This window comes from Vanessa tameamea, chromosome 4 (genome assembly GCF_037043105.1).
Source record: "Vanessa tameamea isolate UH-Manoa-2023 chromosome 4, ilVanTame1 primary haplotype, whole genome shotgun sequence".
Lineage (NCBI taxonomy): Eukaryota > Metazoa > Arthropoda > Insecta > Lepidoptera > Nymphalidae > Vanessa > Vanessa tameamea.
The window spans coordinates 11,267,883-11,291,052 of NC_087312.1; the positions used below are offsets into that span (position 1 = coordinate 11,267,883).

A 23,170-nucleotide genomic window follows, 5' to 3' on the forward strand; every position below is an offset into this window, starting at 1 on the left:
TCATTTTTTATTTTGTATATGAAGGATGAAGGATCAATGCCACGAGCCAGACGAGCAAATATAGGTCGGCGAACGCGTAATACAAATTATGTGACATCACAGACTGCAGATGAACGCACACAAGCTAATGGCATCGCAGCGTGAACGTAGTGCACGGATGCAAAATGGAAAAACCAAAAATATTGTTTATCCAAATATTTTGAATTATTTTTTTAAATAGCTAGCAATTAAGTAAATATATATTTTTTTAAGAAATGAATCGATGTTCTATCTCATTCTTGTATAATATCACTTTATACGTAGCGAAGCACGTACCGGGCCGCTAGTTTATTATAAAAAAAATGGACATTTCCATGGTAACTGGTATATTTATAATGTAAATTTTTGAGGCATGCAATTCATAAAGTAATAAGTAACACAAATCAGATCAATCAAATTCAATTGGAACTACTATTGACATACGACCTTTTGCACTAACAGTAACGCTTTATGTTAAAACTTAATCACGGCTTTACCTCTGAATGCTGTTTGCGGAGTGATTAATTAAACGATGTTTTGTCTCTTTCTTTGTAATGATAGAAGAAAGGATAAATAAATGTTTATCTGAACACCCGATAAAATACTATTTATATAAAGCCGTTATTACTACATCACTAGCAATTAAGCTATCGAAGTAAATATTTATGAATCTAATCAATTTACGACAGTTTAAAAAATATATAGATTTTTTAAACTTTCATATAATTTATTAGGTCTCTGAATTGATTTTAATAGTGAAACGAACATAAATAAATAATAATAAACTTAAATAAAACGATGACATAAATATCAGTTGAAAACAACTGCATAAACACATACAAATCGCTTTTCCATAAGAACAAACTCGAACTTCGACGTAGATATCGATTGTGAAATGTCAAAACGACGTATGTTACAACATTAAGTATAGTACTATAAAACATATATCTAAGATACAAATATCAGAATAGAGTATCACTGTACGTCAGTTTCCAACATTTTATAATCGATTCGGAACCATTTCGATTGCATAGTGTCGAATTTGTTTCTCGTGGAAAATCTTTGATCTAAACCCAAGTTTAGCTCATACTCGGGCTTTACTTCATCCAAGAGAGGACATTGTTCCTTCCAATGCTCATATAAAAATGACCATAGAGACGATAATCCCATGACCATACCCATCTACCCCAGATCGAAACCAACTATATTATCTAAATCGTAGCTAAATATTTTATAATCGTACTTGTATAATTTGTACAATTTCCTTATCAGAGGTAGATCTAGTTGCGAGAAATACTTGCGTAGTTTTTCAGAGGTACCCGAAGTGCGTGCCAGACGGGGGAACTGAATCTGCGACGCGTTTATCGTGTGAAGAGCCAGTAATGAGTCATCCAAGAGGGTTTCATATTTACCTGAAAACAATATTATATTAGTACTGTTACTTCTATTTATCTTCATTTCTGGAGAACATTCATAATGAGTCCATGTTATTTGATGAAACTCATGTCCAGAAGGAAACCCATTAATTGAAGATTCAAAAACAAAATCAGATACCATGAGAAATCTGAGATACTTTTCAGGGTTCAAAAGCGCGATCTTCGCTTAAAATGTATGTCCTGTATCCACTAGTACAACTAGGATCTATATGAAAGCACTCGGCTATTGGCAGGAGCGCCGTTATCATTTTTGTCAGGATTTATTTCACTCATCATGAGGACGCGGGAAAGTTGTAACTAATTCCGGAAATAAAAGTTGGCATCGTTAAATTATAACGTTGTAATGTTTTACACACGTTCGTACAATAATTTTCAATTGTTAAATCGAATAATTAACTAGGATTACAATTATAAACGTCGGCGATCTGTTCGTGTGACATACACCGCCGTTACCGGTGATATTGCTAAGGCAACGAATAACAACCATCAAGCGGCGCTGTCCGTCAAACGTTCCACCAGAGCAAGCCTGACTCACTCTCGTCCAATAATCGAACTCTCACAATATTATTCGGGATAAATCAATTAGATGGCACCGCATTTGGCGTGCGCCGGCATATATACAACATAAAACGAATATCTAATATTCTGTAAACATAAGTTATGAAAATTATGAGCCTTTGTCACAATAAATATTATTATATATTAAACAATGAACACAGAGTTATGATAATTGTTACCATGTTAAATACAATTGTACTGCGTATATTACTGCTAACGGAAACTATTGGTACATACATACAAACCGTCACACACATATATATATAATTCATCTCGTGCTCGGAAAGAAAACATCGTGAGGAAATCAGCACGTATCGGGTGAAAATCTGCCACATAAGTATACACGAACCTGCATTGAAGCAGTGTATTGGAAAAAGTTTTAAACATTTTCTTTCATAGGAGGACATTAACACGCTATTACTTAGATAAAAACACTATTTGTCTTAACGTATTTAGCGAGTAATGCTAGACATGAACGAAAAACTGTTTTATCATTTTGGACGCATCGAAATAACGTCGTTAAACATATGCCGAGAAGTCCTTAACATTTACTTATAATATGTAATACAATCGCAAATAACATTTAGTTATAAATTGTAGAACATTACGAAAATGCGCAACTCGAAATAGACGTGACGTCGCACCGTCATTAGTGCAGCAAGAACAAGATGGATCTTGTTGTTTTTCATAAACGTATAGGTATACGAAATTAAATTTTATATTATATGGAAAAGTTAGAATGAAAATGAGTAACCAGCTATTTTCGGTAGAAAAAAAATTTGCAAAATTACGATTCTAAACAAAATATGATCACTTAGTATTAAATAATTACGACTATACAAATACCTTTTGAACATAGACGACGAGAATGTTTAAATTAAATGTAAAAAGAAGAGTTCCTACATTAAATATATAATTTAACGTCAATTAGTTCAACGGGTACTTTCACAGCTATAGCAGAAAATCTAGAAATCTAGGCGATGGGTACTTTGATTAAGCAAACACGCAAGTAGTTAAATAGGGTAAAATTCTGGTTACACCGGTAGTGACCTTATTGAGGGCAGTAGAATAGGTTGCACTTAACCATATACATTTTATGACATTGTACTGACATATAGAAACATATTGCTTAGCTTTACTCAACTATCAACATATCCTATGTTAAAGGAGCTTAGTATATTTATTTAGCCTATTCCAATGGAAGTAGGAATAAAGAAAAACAAATCTTAAATATACGTATTTCATACGATTTCCTAATAACTCAGCTATATTGTGCACTATAGAGTTTATGATGATATGATTAATACATCTTCATTTATAATACAACACTATTACACTAAACTACTTAAATCCACTTTAATTTTACTTCCAAAATTCCGATCACAGTTTCGTCGACGTTCAAAACGCCATTTTTCCGTAAAATCCATAGTGAATATAATTATATCGCGTCAATTTGCTGTCACATTACGAGAAGATCGATAATGCTAGAAGAATACCCGAAGTATTTTGAATAGAGTATGTGGGGGGGGGGGGGCTTATTACATCGTACACAAACAAATGAGATGAGAAGTGAAATTATAGATAAACCAATGTTTACACATGACATAGAACACAATTGAGATAACGCAGACATAAGAAGAGAAATAGATGAACAATAATATAACTTTGAAAATCGGCCATTGTTGAGAAAATCTTGACGATAAAAAATAAAGCAAAATTTTTTACTGGCCCAACTCGAGATCTGAAACCAGCTTTATAAGCTGGCAACAAATATTAAAGACCATCCAAGAATATCACTTTATTATTCACTATATTAAATATTAGTGCCCATTCTGTTTATTATATTGATATTGCTATTATATTGTATTACGTTGGTGTTATATTCCTCTCAAATTTAAACCTCTGAACCGAATCTGATGATATATGGTATGAAGCAATCTTTAACCTCCAGAACGTATTAGGCTACTTTCATTTATTATGTTTAACACCTGACGACTAACGTAAGCGAAGCCGCGGGCAACAACCAAATCATAATATATTAATGACCTTACGAACCAGAGATGTTAACGCGAACGATGAAAATTTGAAAAACCTTTTAATTACGATTTAAAAAAAAATTGATAAAAATTAGGAAAGAGGTTTTATATCCAATTTCTAAGCTAGATTATTTCATCAGTTCAAAAGACTCGTTCTTAATACCATACACGAAAAAATAAGCAATATTTTATTTATAACTGCTTGAAGTCGTTACGGAGACCTTGAAGAATTTTAAGATTTTTTTGTACATTCGAAGCTTGGTTAGCGCGTCACTGGCAAGCTATCAGCTCGCTAGCATCGTTATAATTCGATACTATTATGTACTTGTTACATTAAATAATGTTCAACCTACACCCTTTAAGCTCGGCACCGACTTCAGACATACATGTAGAAATTTTTAAATTACTTTGTTATTTATAAAAAAAATTCAAGATGAACAAATCATGACTTTAGAAAGTTTTATTAACTTTTATAGTAAGACGAACATCTCTCGTCGGGGTATTCGTATAAAGTCTTTGAATACTTAAGAATGTCATGTCAGTTTTGCTGTGATAACTCAAAAGCCTACCTGCGTCATAATGAAAATAATGTGCGTTCAACTCGAATCATCATTATTAAAGTCATCAAAGTAAATAATTCTTATACTATAACTAATATACATAATACTAACTATATAAAATGTATATAATCTGTCTGACACACCAATGGAACGTGTAATCAAAATCAAGGATTTAGGAGTTATAATGGATAGTAAATTAAATTTTCATGACCATATCGTCAAAACTTGCAAAGATGCGAATAAATGCCTTGGTTTCATTATTAGAATATCATCGCAATTTAAGAATACCGAAATAATGGAACAATTATACATATAATGCCTATGTCCGTAGTAAATTAGATTATAATTCAATAGTTTGGAGTCCGCGTGAGGCAATGTACTCTACAATGCTAGAAAAAATTCAACGTAAATTCTGTAGATACTTATTTAAACGTAAATATGGATACTGCCCTTTTCTCTATCCTTCAGCTTAGGCGGGAATCCGCGAATATAAAATTTTACTATTTAATTCTAGTGAATAGGGTGGATAGCACTGCTGTACGTGAATCCATATATTTGTATGTTCCCGAACAATATATGCGTGATGTTGGAAGACAGCAACATAGATTGTTTTGTTACTCACCTATGTGGCATTCTCCCCACGCTAGCAACATCCCTACTGCTAGGGCTGTTAAACTTTTAAATAGCTTCCTACTTTGTTGTCGAGATGTAGACATATTTTGTGATCCCTTTTATACTATATTCAAACAATTCTATATATTCCAGAATTTTAAAGATGTTTTGTAGTTCCTAAATAGATTTAAGAGGACAGTCCTTGCGGAACGCCAAAATAGCGCTTACTATTTTTAAAATATCTTAAAACTGGAGCATTGATTATGGATGAAAAAATACATTCAGTATCTCAATAGATATATCTCAAGTTTCACCGCACGATATTTATAAAATTTGTATCAATAACCTGGTAAATTAATCGTCAACATCACTCCAAACACTGAAATCGACCTTTTCTATTAATATTTTTTAAGCTATTTAGCGGCTAGTTTATACATGTATTTTTGGTTAAATGTTGACACGAAAGTGTAAATAATAAGTTCACCGTGTTCAATTTCTATTATATCTCACAATATTATAGTAATTTTTATTTAAATATTGCTAACTTTTTGGCATTCGTCGTCCATACATTTTAGTATGGAGAAAATCATTTGACGGTTTTGACTTATTATTCGACATCGCTGTCAATAAATTTTCAGTCCCTCCCCAGAGCCCAAGGTGAGAGCACGTCAATTTTTATTTCGAGCCGACTCTTATAATTTCGCAAAACGTCTACGCACACATAGACAAGTTAGCATAAGGGTGGGGCACGAGTGTCGTGGGACACAATTGTTAATTTTTATGCTGCGGAGCTGAGTCTTCCTGTCAGGGACGATAAATGAGGACTCCACTGAAGTTTGGAATCCAATGCTATTCCCAAAAAAAACCGTAATATTGGCTACATCAAGACGGCAACCATTTAAAGATATATTATAATTTTGCTTTCTAAAATTTGGTAGGGTAAAAACTACACATTTCGTTTTTTGAGTATTCAAAATTAAATTATTTACTGTAAACCAATCGTGTATCTGTGATAATGCACCGTTCACATCGTCATAGTCAGTTTTTTCCTGTCTACCTTAAAATCAGTGAAGTATCGTCAGCAAACAACATTATAACACAAATACCTTTAACATAGAAAGGAAGATCATTTATATATACTAGAAATAGAAAGGGACCCAAAATTGATCCTTGTGGAACACTCATTTATAACGTAGATCCAGAAAACTTTATGCCATTAATGAAAACTTGCTGGACTCCTTGACGTAAATATGAAGCAATGAGATCAAGAGCTTTACCTTTAATACCGTAGTATTTGAGCTTATAAAGAAGCGTCTCGTGTTCTACACAATCAAATGCTTTAGACAAATCACAGAATACTCCAATAGCATTCCGTGATTTTTGTCAAGCATCGTAAATATGTTTAAGAAGTGCTATTATCGCATCAGTTGTCGAGCGACCTCTTGTAAAACCGAATTGCTCACTATGAAAAATAGTATTTGTACCGAAATGGACGAGAAGTTGATTTAAAATATTTATTTCGAATATTTTACTTAAAAATAGAGTATTGAAAAAAATTATATTTAACTCCGTTATTTATATTTATAAAATTTAAGAAGTGATTATTTAATGTGTCTTTACTTTAATTTAATTCGGTATATCTACCAACCTTAAAATTCCAAGAAAATAATAATTATTATTTAGTTAGACGAAAGCAGTTGAAACAATAAAAATCATAATGAATATTTGGCATCTTAATGCACTCTGACCGCACCCTATGCTAACAAATAATTTATAATTGCGTTTGCGAGTGACAACCTTATAGCTAATACATTACTCATAATTAAATGTATTTTTATAAATCCTACGTTATGAACGCGCAATGAAAATTTAATTTATTCGTTGCACCGAAAAGAAGCAACTATTACCTCCGGGGATGCGTACGATACACTGCACAATGCAACTGTATTATTGAAAAGTACCTATGTGTGTGTTCTAAAATTAATTCCCACGCTTACAAACTACGCTCTTAAGCTTATTTTGTTTACTTTTTTTTATAAATTTTATTTTACTAAATTTTATTTCATTCGTCCTTAGTAGTATATTTTAGTTAAATTAGTAAGAATATTTAAAAAGATATTAAGTAATTAGTGTAGATATAAGCGACTTGGTGTAATAACTGTAATGCTTATATTTTTCAAATAAAGATTATTATTATAAACACATTGCAATATAGAATAAGTGAATTCAAGCTTTGTTTATCTTTAGATGCTCCACCTGCCATTGGAATATAAAAAACCTTGGCGATTAAATTGGAAAAAGTTTGTTTCTAGTTATTATAATGTTTTAGTGATGGAGGGCCCTCTTAATTACCATCGAAGCCCCATGAGGCGATCAGCGTGCGGGAGGGGCACATACGCGTTTTTTTAATATTTCATTAGTATTAATTATAACTAGTATAGGTACACTGGTAAATGGTTAGTGGTCACCGCCATCCATAGACATGAGCACTGTAACAAATATTTATCTTGTCTTGCATCGTCATGTGCCACATTGGGGACTTAGATGTAATGTCGCTTGCTCTTGTAGTTCAGTTGCGTATTACGAACAATCCTGCATGCTCTCCGGCCTTGTCAATGACGGCAATCGTAATTTTAATAGGTATGTGATAAAATCCCATATAATCTAGTTAAAGTTGCTTGGGTAGCTTTCTAAAGGTATTATATGTATGAAAAAATCCTGAATCGACACACACATACACCAATCTTCCTGATTAATGTGGCTATTATAAAATAATTTTTCATTTAAATTTCGTGCGTGTATGAGTGCTTGACTCATCATCTTCATCATATTGAGGATAAAACTATGAATACAAAAGTTTGTTACAATAAATACTGTATATCAAGTAATTACTAATCTGACACTCAACAGACTGCTATTTCCTATGAAGAACAAAAACTTGACCCAAATATTTAAACGATATAACGAATTCACACTTCACTTCACACAAGAAGCACTTCCTTTAAAAAATAATAAATAAAAAAACAATCCTATCCGAACTCTTAGTTTAAAATTTGCTTACGTTAAACATGGAGCCGCTATTTTTGTTAACTCATTAGCTTGCGGTACCTGTTAGTACAGTCGGCGTTATAAAAACTATACACATCCAATATTAACCTTCGTCGTGATATTTGGCAAAAAAAAACACGAAATCTTAATAAATTTAATTTAATACAGGATTCAGAAAGTCAGGTTTAGAATTAATGCTATCAAAAAACATCAAACGCATAATCAGACAAACAGTAAAAACTATTTAAATGGTTTCGGTTGCTTTCACGCCAACGTACACGTTCATGAACACTAAATTATTCGAAACTACTAGACCCACGCGCGGCTTCGCTAGCGTTGTAGGGGTTGATTCTAGTGTGTTAGGTATGAAAATTTCATCAAATTCCGTTCACTGGTTTGACCATGAAAGAGCAACAGACAGACATACTTTCGCATTTATAATATTTGAATAAAACATCATCCGTTCCCAAGACAAAGAAATAGATTAATTTTTATTACTAATTTAATATTATTTACTTTGACAAAGGATAGTGTGATTCAGAAAAACGAATAAAATGAACCACGACATCTATCGACACATATAAAAACTAAATACATTTAAAAAACTACACAACATTAGTATAGATGGTTACGTCACTTGTCCCTTTAATAAGACTGTCATCATAGGGATCAATGATATCTGTCATTTAATTATATTCCGTATAGGAATAATTTATTAACATTAAATTATATTATGTTTTTTAATGACACACCTGCGTCATAATTCGTGCGATAAGATACCTACATAAAATGGCATTATTATATAATAACACGTTACTTTAATTATCTCTGTATCGAGTAATATTAAATAAATTAAATTTTTCGTTCGTAATATAAAAAGATTTTTAAAACACGTAGATATTTTTTTTGTCCGTCTGTACAATCAAAATTACCGAATCCAAAGTAGTGATTACGACGCAGTATAACCGGTGTGCTATAGAACTAAATTATGTAAAATAACAACGCAACGAATTACTACAACCAGTATATTTGGTAAAGCGTATTAGTGGTATTAGCGAGCACAGATTATCTAAACTAATATTATAAATGGGAAAATAACTCTGTCTTTCTGTTACGTCTTACGGTTAAATCACATAACCGATTTTGATGAAATTGGTACGAAGAAAACTTAAACGTCAAGGAAGGACATAGGATACACAGGCTTTTTAAAGCTAAAACCTACGAAACCGTCTTACACGCACCCAAAGTGCCGCAAGAGGCATCCGCGGGCGATAACTAATTAGTAATTATAAATAATAATACCAATGTATATAAATTTATTTTTATAAATTTGCTATTATTAAAATATACTTTTTACGATACTAACGATACTGCTTCATACATTATTATTATAATAAAAAAAAATTGTTTGTATGTATTTTCTGATCTCCAGAACGAATGATCAAATTCTTAATATATATTTTTTTAATGATTGAAAACTACATTTATCTCAGTGCTATAAGGTATAAATTATATATCATATAATTTTCTTCATCAATCAATATTGACTGAGCGAAGCCGGGTCGCTAGTAAAGTATAGTATTGTATAATTATGATTAAGAAGTACTAAGCCATTCATGGTATATTTGTGTTTAATTATTTCATGGCGATATCGGCGATGATTCTCTAACATCGTGAGGAAACCTGCATAATGTATCAGCTGATTATCCTGCTACGCATGTATAAAAAAAATATCACTTGAACTTCTCGTTGGACTAACTTCCAAACTTGAGGACAGAAGGTCAGCAGAGGAACAGGGGGCAGTTGAGTTTATATTACGAAAGCAATGGTACAAAAAAAAATCACATCAATTGATTCTATCATGTATTCGTTATTAACCTCATATTCTATTAATAAATTATTTATATTTTATATCTTGTCTTGTTATAGTTTAATATCAAGTTTAGCAGTACGATTCTGTAAGAATTCACTTCGTATCTCACTCGTGAAATATTGACAACCGACACTATATATACGCCATTTTGATACGTGTATCCTATACGTTTTATAATTATTGTACATTGACATAGACATGTCACAATTAAAAGATGGATAGATTGTGTGAAAGATGATATGACTGGAAAGAATGTTACTTGTGAGATGACGTCAGATAGGGAAGTATGGAAGAAGAAGACATGCTGCGCCGACCCAAAGTAAATTGGGAGAAGGGCAGGAGGATGATGATGTAGGCTATGTCACGTTCTGACATTTCACGCTCGTTTACAGCGGTGAGATTCGAGCTTCTTTTACAGAGAATTAGAATAGTCCTACAGTTTAGCCGTTTGAGTTAATTTTAAATCCATAATATTTATTAATTAATAATTTATCACATTATACAATAAATAGGTAAGTTCATGATAATATGCTCTATATTGGGTTTTTTTGGGCACAGCAAAAAAAAAATGAGAGATATAAATTTAGCTTTAACTAAGAGTAAATATTAATGTAAATTAATTATTTTATTCATAAGAAACCAGTAACAAATGAAAAAACATTTTTAGCTAAATTAACATTATACGTAATAGCATTCTATTTCAGTGCGCAACTATTTAAGGTAGACGCAATATGACCGTCAGTTCAGAAACAAGGTTTACGTACATGCAATAGATTTTAATGTATCATATAACCGTATAACAAATCATATTAAAACTTCCTATTGTCTATGTAATAATCTAATTTTAAATATTATGAAAATTATATATGTACATTGAAACGTCAATAGTGGAATGGTTTGAGGGCCGCCTAGCGTTAAAATGTAGCGGGATCGATCCTAAGTCCTTGGGCTATTGTCGTCACCACTTCTAACAAAATTTATAAGCGTAAATGGTGGGGTAAATAGGAATACTTGCTAATATAACCATTAAAAAAATATAAAAAAAATGTTCCATAGTTTTAAACATTTTTACGGAACTTATTTTTGTAGTCATTAAATGGGTATATATAATGGGTCATAACAGTCAGGACAATCTGGGAATAGAAAAAAAATTATCAAGATTTTTTCTAATGGCCATTTTATATGAAATTTAACAAAAACAGACCCGTATCGTGTGTTTCATGTAGGCAATATTCATTTAATTATTATATTTGTCGGTATTCCATTAACACAAGTTATAAAAAAATATATTTTATAATTAAATAACGAATATATATTATATTTTATCGGCTAATATCAAATATATATAAGTTGCATTCTTGCAAATACCACACACGAATTATCGGACTTATCTACGAAGCAATAAAGTTAACACTATCAAATACGCCGTCTAAACGTAACGTTTAAACGCAATTTAAAACGTTTAAAATATCAAGTTTACTGAACTTAGCTATTGTCGTAACGATCTTAACAAAAATTAAAGTTATTTAAGTCGTTTCTAAATCACGATCAGTATTCAGTACAAGTGGAAGTAAAAGCTTTCATACTTCAAAAACATTTTATTTAGACGTTGAATCGATCTTAAAATAACACACACATAAACAAGTAATCCTTTTACAACAAATATTAGTGATGTGAAAAAACAAATCCGTTTTTAAATCGTGGTTTAATACGATAATACGATCTCAATTTAATGTTTATTTTGGTAATTAACAGATAACGTAAAACATAAGTTATGTAGCGACTACAAAGGTTATATTAACAGTATATGTTTATATTCGTAAATCAACCTTGTGATTCTTCATTAACAGACAAGGAATAAATTATTGATAGCCTTGTGGAAAAAAACTACGACGTTTGTTTTGAGATCCTATAAATCATAGTTATATTGTATATAAGTATTTTTTGTCTCTTATTCGCATATATTGGATTTATATTATCGGTGTAAGACGGGGCAAGCCGGTCTGGGTAGATACCATCAGTTATTGTACGGACAAATAGCACAACTATGTATTGAATGGATGGTGAGTGAATCAGGGTAATAAAGCGCAAAGCACATACCGCCACGTCTAAGTGGATTTCTGCGAATTGACTTTGTAAAGGGTGGTGGATATGTTATTTCTTACACTGCTAGTGTGTATAAGTGAATGCGACCACTTACCACTTGGAAGTCTATTTGCTCATTTACCTTCTAAAAAACAAATTAAAAAAAAACCAAAGTAGCTAAAATTATATTTAACGGACAGATATTGTGTAGATACTTCCATATATATCATTTAAAAACAAAATATATTTTTTAATTGTAGCTTATTAGGTCATTCGTATAAAAGATTTCATTCGATTTACAAACTAATAATTTTTCTTTTTTAAGATTTTAATAATTTATGTCAAACAGCAGACAACATACATTTCATTATTAATAACGAAACTGTACATAATATTATTTTCTGAGGTTTTACATAATGCCTGTCATATTATCCATTGTGGCGACATGAATGACTATGACTAAGTATATTTAATCAAATTAATATGATTTATGAAATAGGTAAAATCGTACAAATACCTTTTAATAATTATTTTATACGATTAAATTAACTTTAGGTTAAGTTTGAGAAAAGTTACCAGTTTACTAATAACGAAGAGATATCCAAAACAACCCACTCTTAGTGGATTTAGATGTCATTTTTAAGTAAGTTTCGTGTATAAACTAAAAAGACTTTTCGGTACACTTCCATTGAACTCCAAAAAAACGAGTTGCGTAAAATCTGCCTACTAAGTTTAAAACTTAATCTTACAAGTACAGTGGACTCCCGGTAATTCGACCCCTGGCTAATCCGGCACCACCTGTAATCCGACATGTTTCACCACGTTTTGACAATCTTCGCTTATGTTGACAATGCATGATCGAGCAGGTTACCTGTGCGCCACCACTATTGTGCTCGACGCGTTTTTTGTTTTGATTCTGATTGCTTAGTTTGATTTTGACTACATGTGATAGTTAACACTTCTTTATACTTTAGAGTATAACAATAGAATATTATCATTCGATTTTTAATTTGTTGGATTACAAGGTTCTCTTTTGTAAAAAAAAATCGTACTATTGAGGTTCTTACTCTTAGGCAGTAGGGTACTCTATAATCCGACAAATTCGATAGTCCGACACAGCCCTGCGAAACGTTTGTCGGATTACCGGGGCTCCACTGTAGTTTAAATTACATAGTAGAAATGAAACAATAGTAATATGAAAAAATAATATAATATATCATCGATTAAGACATTAATTAATATTATTTCACCTTCGACCTGTATCTTAACTTTTTTTATTAAAAAGACACAAATAATCTGTTTCACGTAATAAAGATACCATGTGATACTTATCTATAAAATTTGGGATCTGATCGCTTGTAATTTACGAACAATAAATTGAAAGATTTGAACTGAAGTCGAAAGTGATTAATAAGAAATGTACATAATTGATAGCGACGGATTTTATCAATTCAAGGCAAAATTGACAAATTTATTGCTCTATTTATACTATCGTATCTTTATATTATTAATTGCCTATATTCTTTAAAAGAAAGACGAAAGACGATTCAATTTAACCCTGCGAACTGTTTTTCTATTTTAGAATTTTGAGGTATTTAAAAATTCTCAATTATTTTGTAACTGTATTGAATTTTTGGTCATTGTTTTATTCCGCTTAAATGATGTCAGAATTTCATATACAGATTAAAAAAAATACGACAGATAATTTACGAATACTACGGTTGAGCATATTTTGAACCAGTCAAATTAATTATATATTAAAATTTTAAAACTTACATATTCACACATTATTCTCAAAATAAAAAAAATAAAAACACTTACCAACTAATGTATATTTAATAAGGCATGGATGGCAAAGGCTCGTTATTGGTTGCCAGTGTTCGTTGTTCACAACGTCAGCCAGTTCCTTCGACCTATTTGTCAGGAACAGCGCGAACTCCTTAAAGGTGACGTCATGCCCGTATTCCAAAGACTCGTTCGATGGGTTCTCTCGGAATGCCTTAATGATTCTCTTCCCGACGCGATCCTAAAAATATACAAGTTTTAACTCAACTCAAAAATAAACTGTTTACATACTTTAAGCGACTACACAAATATCGACGGATGAATTACATGGCGCACTGACTTTTTACGAGTATATATATATATATATATTCATAATTTAATTTAGTTTTTGCGTTGATTCAATTCATTATTATTTTATCATGTCAAATTATTTGGATAATCTCCACTAGCGATCATAACATTATTTTTACATACAGAAGAAGTTGTTTTTTTAATTCCCACGAGAAAATTTACATATCAACTCGGACATTCATTGAAAAGAAATTTCGGTTTTTTCCCAAAATTGGACGGAGTTATGCATAAATGTCCCAATCTACAAAAACACTAATAATAATAAAAGTTATTAATATTTTAAAGAGGAAATGAATATAATAATGACACTAACTGTAACTGTTAAACTGTGATGTTACGTGTATTATAAACATTTAATTATTATTTTAATAAATATAACATTGATATACTCTTTTAAGCTTCAGTACTTTTGTTAATGGATATGTGTGGTCGAATTTTGAATATTTCTGCACGATACAATCCAATTAATCGTTGGCCTTGTGTTTGGTTTGATTAGGGACTAGTATTTCGGAGGTAGGTGCAGATTTTCTTATACACAACCAATGAAATTATTCTCGAATGATTCAACGTATCTTCAAATTTAATATAAGCTGATAAATTTACATAAAAAGGCTGAATATATTATAAACTTAATTCAAAGAGTCTACTTGTGTCGGACCGATTACCGACGGTTGCAAACATTAGTTTCTTTTTGGTTTTAAATTATAACGTAACGGGCAAAGGACTTATCCTTTGAGCCATTGTGGCTGTTATTTGTGATTATATTTTAATCTTTTAGGAGAGGATTATATTATCAATGACTTTTTAATTTGGTATATCTATTGAGATTATTAAAACAAGATCACATGCATTCGAAATTTAAAAAAGAACTTTGTACATAGGTTTACTTATATAATCTGTATGATGAATAAGTATCTATGTAATATGGATTTATTTATGTTACTTGCTTTTTTAAATATATTTCATTATTTAAATTTAGGTGATTTAGATAGATACTTTAAATGGCATTTGTACTTATAATAATAATTTTAGATGCGATTTTATCGTAAAATGTAATTATCTTTAAAATAAAATATATTTAATCAACTTTATTTAAATTATATATATAATGAATGCAACTTTTTAAAAGATAAGACTAGCCCGTTTCTTAATACTTAATTACTATGACGATTCTTAAGAAATAAGCAAAATTTTCAAATGTTATTTTAATTTTATTTTATCGTGATAAATTTTATTCTATTTATGAAATATTTTGATTATCATACTATAGATTTATAATATGATCAGTTTAGTAATGTCAACGAACTTATTATCAGCGTATTCTTAAAACAGATTAAAAATGTTTTATATGTGATCAGCATGCAACCAAGTTAATTAGTTAGATGGCAGATATTCTAGTGCTGTAACTAAAAAAAATTGTCAAGAAATTAACAGTTGACTTTTTTACCAGTAACTGGATAGCAGTTGATTAAATGGACTCTATAGTTTATATAAAAATGTTAACAATTCAAAGAATGTTTCTATGTATAATAATGAGATCTTAATTACAAGTACAATGGACAGTCTATGGCCAAGTTTATTGGCACATTAGCATGTTTGGGATGTCATAGTTGTAAGCATAATTTCATAAAAGTTCTACATCTCTGGCATTTTTTACAATTTTTAACGAGTGAAACTATAAAGCACAAAATGTATAAATATATTTTATACTAGAATCTTCTCCCAAATGCCTAAATTATTATACTATACTTACTTGAAAATACTTAGCACTCGGAAGAGAACCTTCAAGCTTATTTCTATAAGCAGATAACAATCTTTCAAATGGATTCCGAACTATTATCATTTTTTGATAATTCTCTAGCATGATGTCTCTGTCTTCCTTGGAAACAGAACTGAGATTTCTGAACATTCCGGGAGAATGGGCAAGGCTGGCTGGAATGGAAAGGACATCTGTGTCGTTCCATTTTCCTGCCAATATCATGAGTATTCTTTTCCAATTCGTACATGCTACCTTTGAAGATCAAAAAAAAAAAGGTGTATTCACAACTTATAATGGCATTCTAAATATTCTGATTCATATATTAAAAAAATGAAATGTAATTTCTGTGTAAAAAGTAAAACTAATTTTGAAAATATAGTATAATTTGCTAAACAAAATATTGTAGTAAATCTTATAATTTATTTTAATTGTTTCCACAAAATGCTTTAGACTAATGACATATTAAGCAGTCCTTCCTAAATCCTTTTCCTGTATATTATATTCTAAATTCGTTAATTAAGGAAAGGAAAGAATTTTTCAGCCAGTTACTTATGTAACAAATAAATAATAAGTTATTTCACAAGTTCTCCGGAAAAAACCTATGACGTTTGCGGTAATTACTATTTGAGCTCTGACTACTTGTTTACCTTGACCATCTTACCTTTGGCACGTAGCAGTAGAGGAGTTTGTGATCATCATCCACCAAAATGTGTTCCAGTTGGCTTGGCGGCAAATCATCAAGACCCCATTTTAAAGGAAGACGACCGCACGTCTCTTGAATAAGTTCCTGGCGCGCCAAGTTCAAGGACTGGGTCAACTCCAAAGAATGTTCGCTTGTATGCTCATTATCATAACCATTAACGCAAAATGTAATACAAACGAATAACACTATAATTCTTGTGGCATGCATTTTTATCCATTAGAATTTCAAGGCAAAATAAAAACTTTCGCGAATCACAACTACTTTTTAATGTGGGGCACTTGAAGATTGAATCATACGTCCTACTATAATTGAATAACACAATATTTCAATAAATTCTGCACTGTTTTACTTATAAAATAAGTCTCCATTTTCATAAAATCAAATTCTAATGTTTTATAAAATCGCGAAAGTTTTGCGATTTGTTTTGCAACACACAATCAACACAAACGACGTTGACATTTCTACTAAATTCACGCACGATTCACGAACCGAGTGTTGTGAATTGAGATTTGAAAATGAGAACCAGTGCTGCCATACGATAAATAACCTATAACGATTAGCTTAAAAATGTTAATAAATTATTATATATTATTAAATATTAAACGATTGTTATAGAAATATTTATTCAATTAAAGTAAAAGTAAAGTACTGATAAGAGAACTAATCAAAAATAAAAATGTCTAATTAATAATATGTCAGATTTTAAGTTAACGTTTTTAAATTAAAATAACTAAATATATTGACGAATACTAATAATGAACAAATGATAAAAAAGAAAAGTGGTCAACAGTCAACGATCAATAATTTTAATTTTTTTTCGATAAATTTATAATTGTTTTATTGGAGGGATCGTATAAAATTAAAGTTTTGTTATTTAAATATAATATTTATTTCTGTCTAGTTACTTTTATTTATTCTAAGCGGACAATTTCTCCGGGATGGAACTCTGGAAAAAAGTAAATCAATTTAAAAAAATCCCTAGATACGAGTGCATAGGTAATAATGTGCCAAAAGCTAAAAACAACCATCGTATCCAGAAGTATGCTACTATTTCTAATTGCTTTTTAAACTAGTCTTAAAAAAATAATTAACGAGCTCACCCTTAGATGTTGTATGTAACAGACTTGATAGTATTGATGAATGAGCGCAAATGCTTCTTCCGCAACTGCTAATTGATTGTACTGCCAAGCCAGTACAGCAAGACAAGCCCAAAGTGTTTCATCCTCTACAGTGCGGCATAGCTAAATGATTAATATATTTTTTTATAAAAATTGAAAGTATTAAAGTAGAAGATTTGATGTGATGGTATTTATTCTTATTTTCTTTCGTTTATATTATATACTAATTGTAAAACTCGAATGTACTACTGAAATACCAAATATTCTGAAAGATATTTTTAAAGTTTTTGATTTGGTATATGAAGGCTGATTCTACCGTCAGAATATATCGAAAGAATATAAAATGAAGAAGTTTTACCTGCAGAGCTTCCTGCCACATATTGCCAGCAACATGCTTCAACAATTTCTCAGGGAAGGCCGCAAGAGTCACGTGCAGCAACGATCCGTTCCCACGACAGATGCATACGACACCATCTTCAACGCTTACAATACTTGGATTGCGACCTAAATCACTGCAGAAACCACTTATTCAAATTTTGATTGTGTCATAACACATTACAATTCGTAACTTATAAATGTAACTTATGTCTATTATTTTCATAAATAACTAAACTATTAAATTCTCCTTTTTTATCAACGCCAAGAATTCTGATACTAGCTGGGGCAGCAATGGGTATGTTCTCAAATCATGGAGATACGACAAATGGTGATTTTTAGTGGTTAACGCGCAAACTTTTATCTTTTTGTGGTTGAATTGGACTAGGTTTAGCCAGCCCCAATCCGAGACTTTGTTTAACAAAGACTCGATTTCAGATACAAGTTTTTTCCGGTTTTCATCGACGTTTTCCTAGAAATATTGGCATGGCCGTCTTCAAGGTGTCTTCGGTACTGTCGTCTGCATAGCAGTCAATGCTGCTGATTTGCAACAAGTCATCGATATGCAGAAGGAATAGAGTGGGTGATAGTGCGCAGCCATGTGGAACCGCAGAATTGACGAATTTTAAGTCAGAGCATGCACCGTCGACAACGACCTTGATGCTCCGATCTACTAAAAAGTTAATTTGCAAGTGTACGCATCTCTATAACACTTAACAATTTTTCCTTAGGATTCTGTACGTTTTATATACGTCACTATAAAAGGAATAGCTATGATATTTTATATACACTTGCTTATGAAATAAAACAAAAACAATTTGTAACAACTTAAGTTGTATAAACGATTTGTAATCATTTTCAAACTAAATAATATTATGCTGTAGTATCGATATGAAGTAATTTTGTATGTTGTTTAGCTACGACTTTGTTTAATGATGGAAAACATACCTAATGTCCTTACTAACAGTGGTTAATGCAAGCCAGTCTGGTTGAGTAGCGGCACGCGAACAACACCATGCAATGACAGAATTCGCTCGTAATCCAACTAACAATTCGGTTTCTGCGCTCCAGATTATACTTAAAACTTGAGATCCTTCATGAAATAAAAACGACAAGTAAAAAACATGGTAAAAGAGAAATGTTCGCGAATCATTTATTTAAACTTACCCAATTTTACAAATTTAGATTTTGGATCTTTTACAGTAATAGCATACAAATCCCTGTTGTAATCCAGCAAAGCAAGCTGACGCTCATTGATCGGTCCTGCTTGACTCAATGCAATATTAGAAACTGTCATTTTATGTACTAACTTTGTAACTGTATTATCACTTGAACTTCGAACAATTAAACCAGTTGGTAGATCATGGACGTAAATTGCTGTAAAAGTTTAAATAATGGCAAGTTATATAAACTATTTTAGTTTTACACCATGATTAAATATTTCATCACTGTGTTTTTCATTTTAAGCATCAGCACCACCAGAAGAATTGATAATTTCTTAATTTCTTACAGCAGAACAGCTGTTTAGTACCTACTGATCACTATTTTTTCTATGATTGAATTAAAATATTTTCATCATTAAAAGAAGAAGTGTATATTTAAAACTCTCAGTTATAATAGATATTTAATTTCATAGTGACCGAAATTTTAAATAAGTAGTATGTTCGTAGTAACTAATATGAACCAAACAAACAAATTTCTAGATTACCTTTTCTATCAGTTTGATCAATAACGGCAAACGTGTCAGGTCCTAGGGAAACCGCAGCTCTTCCTAGAGTTTCAGGTCGTGATCCGGACCGAGGACTCGCTAGCAATCGTCCCATATAACTATATATTGAGACGCCAGCTCTTTCAATGACACATATACATCTACAATAAGTTATATTTTAAGGACGATTCAATATAACAACATTAAACTTCTTGAAACATTTTGGATTTTAGAGTTAAATAAATTGAAAAAGTTTTTACATAATATTTAGCTTACCTTTCTGAAAGTAAGATCATGCTTATAGTACCCTCCTTTAGATCGAATGTTACAGGCGTGTTCCATGATGTCAATTTATGAATGAAGCATTGTTTTACAGTAGCTATGACTAAATGATTGTACCTTAATGCAATTTGTATAACTCTATCAGGATAATCCAATTGATCACTCTGATCTGTTAGGATGTTTTTAATAGAAATCACTTTACGTCCAGTTTGGGTGCAAGCGAAATTTTTCCAAGTATATTCTCTAAAAAACAATTGTACAAAGAATTAAAGTAAATCAGCCAGACCATCACATTTGTATTTGCTTCTGGCTTTATGGAGAAGATATATTTATAGCTGTAATACGCATCGCTCTATCCTGTATTTCTGGTAAAATAAGTCCTGAATATTAACTACATGACGTGATAACCTTTACAAAATAATGTCGTTAAAATATTTCAACTAAAATTGCGGTACAGCAAAATACCTGTCCCATACCTCTTCATTTGAAATATAAAACGTGGATCATTTTTATTCTTAGAACGTATATGTATACGGACCTTCTCGGAATAGTATTAGATAACGAATTAAAAAAATAAACAAACCTGTCAATTATATGAGCGAAGAGTACGTGTCCATTAGCACATGCTGCTGCTGATTGTGTACCATCAGATGACCACGCTATGCTATAGATACTGCCTGTTGATGGACGATCCAGGCAGTAAGACCACTAAAATGGTTTTCTAACTATTAGTTCACCAATTTTGATTACGTTTTGAGCAAGATGCCTTTGAAATATTTTTTAATGTTTAGTATTGAAATGTTTAAAATATATTTTACGATAACCCTTTAAAGTCTGGGTTGAGGACTGACATTATATCTCTTGATTAATGAAGCCAGACCAAAGTGATTGGATTTATTAAACGGTTTGCAATTGTACTCATCTGTAAGTATCTGTATCTGTTTTTTAGACAAAGATGTATGGACATAATTGTTACGAAAAGTTCCCATGACGACTTCTCCAACACTTAAATTGCTATTTTTTCACGAATACCATTAATTATTTTATCATCTCAATCCAATATCAAATTTTTATGCATGTCTCTTGCCATTGGATTCGGCAATATATATTATTTGATTCACGACAGATTTTACCATAGCTTGAAAGTTGTCTTTAGACATCTACTTACACCATTTGCATTGCAGAGCCGAATCAAGTTATAACTGCCGATGATGAACATATCTCCAGCGGGGGACCAGCTAACACTAGTTATAGGCTGATCGTGTTTCACGCTTACCGAAATCTGCTGACCGAACGTATCCCAGATCTATGTACAAACATTATTATTACATTCCAATGTTATAATTCTATATTATATCGAGTAAAACGATACTGAAGAACCTTAGAGTATCCATCCTCAGAACCAGAAATAATTAAATTGTTGTTCGCATTCCAGGCAACGCACAATATTATGCCTTCATGGGCCTTCCACTGAAAAATAAATTATTTTTACACATGTAATTTTCCAATAGGAGAAATACATAATTTGAAAAAAAAAAATATTTATGGTTTTCGTACCGTTGTTATCTTAGAACTAGAATTTAAATATTTTATCACAAGCGAATTATCCTTTGTGTATAAAATTGCACTACTATCGGGGCTCCAAATACATCCGTAGCATGGTACGTCAGACTGCAAAACGGCGGAGCGCAATAGACCATTTCTAGACCAAACCTTTACAAAACCATCTTCACCAGCTAAGAAACATAAAAGAGATACGCAAACCAATTAAGTTTTTATATTGAAATAAAATGTAGTTTGTTTAGTTACACTTAAAAATTATATTCAAAGTTATATGCAAAATGTATGAATTTTATATTTTGTAACCAACTCTGGGATCAATTCCGCTAATATATAGGGGTAACGATACGTTCCCTATTATATTCCGATTCCACTGGAACAATAGGGTAACGGCTAAATAGTAACGACTACGTTTCGATTCGATTGCAATAAAGTAAAAATTTATTAGAAGAATTGTCCGCCTCCTATCGTCGTTTATTAATATTAATTATTAACCTGTAAGTAGGCCAGCCCCATCAGGACTCCACTGAGCAGCTAGGCATGCTCCTTGATGAGCATTTACACTTTTTTCTATGCGACCATTGTTATTAACAATGTGAAATCTGGTACATAAATAAATATAATATTAAGAAAATATTGAAACTAAGGACATAATAAATATTTTAAAGTGAACATACGAATCAGTCATTTTTATCCGTTATTATAAATATATTAATATAAAAATTAACTTACTTGCCGTCAGCGCACGCGATTAATATTACGTCGTGCTGGTGTTTGCTACTTCCCATATTTATTTTGGGAAATAAGTGCATGCAAATAGGATAAAAATCATCTGGGAATGTAGTGACTGTTAAACATTCTCCGTTGACTAAATTCCATTTCAGAAGTTTGTGATCGTCTCTAAAATATTTACGAAGGCATTATAGAATAAATAATATACACTTAGGTAATTATTTGATACAGACGGATATAATTCAGTTCATATTTTTATTGCATTATTTATAAATTCAATGCTTACCCGCATGAAAATACATCTTCTGTATTATTCCAGCTCACACAAGAGACCACACCAACATGTTTTGGTTCTTTTAAAAAAGATATTTTAAGCTTCATTTTGAGTATAGTTATAGTGTTTTTTTTTTGTTTTGGTACGTTTATAAGTCGTAACCTTAGCAACAATTGTCGTCAATGTCTAACGTTGTCGAAAAATTATGCATAAATATTATTACTCTAATATTTACTATTCTGTCAACATATATTACTTAAACAAGTTATTTTAGTGAATGAATATGTGAGAGTCATA

At 31.3% G+C, this 23,170-nt stretch overlaps 2 protein-coding genes across 2 annotated transcripts; both read right to left on the reverse strand.

Annotated features, from left to right (window-relative positions):
- Positions 1–803: 803 nt before the first annotated feature.
- Positions 804–17,310, reverse strand: LOC113394899 (carbohydrate sulfotransferase 11). Its single transcript, XM_064220690.1, has 4 exons — positions 16,783–17,310; positions 16,116–16,373; positions 14,048–14,252; positions 804–1,430 (listed from the first exon to the last, which is right to left on the reverse strand). Exons 1-4 carry the CDS (start codon positions 17,029–17,031, stop codon positions 1,201–1,203), a joined length of 942 nt encoding a protein of 313 aa, XP_064076760.1. The 5' UTR covers positions 17,032–17,310; the 3' UTR covers positions 804–1,200.
- A 369-nt stretch (positions 17,311–17,679) lies between these two features.
- LOC113395350 (intraflagellar transport protein 80 homolog) lies at positions 17,680–23,006 on the reverse strand. The gene is made up of 14 exons (XM_026632955.2): positions 22,886–23,006; positions 22,600–22,767; positions 22,363–22,469; positions 21,865–22,043; positions 21,688–21,777; positions 21,476–21,613; positions 20,891–21,015; positions 20,302–20,550; positions 20,026–20,186; positions 19,485–19,694; positions 19,266–19,410; positions 18,301–18,454; positions 17,925–18,065; positions 17,680–17,770 (listed from the first exon to the last, which is right to left on the reverse strand). The coding sequence occupies exons 1-14, from the start codon at positions 22,978–22,980 to the stop codon at positions 17,741–17,743; spliced, it is 1,992 nt and encodes a 663-aa protein (XP_026488740.2). The 5' UTR covers positions 22,981–23,006; the 3' UTR covers positions 17,680–17,740.
- Between the last annotated feature and the right edge of the window lie 164 nt (positions 23,007–23,170).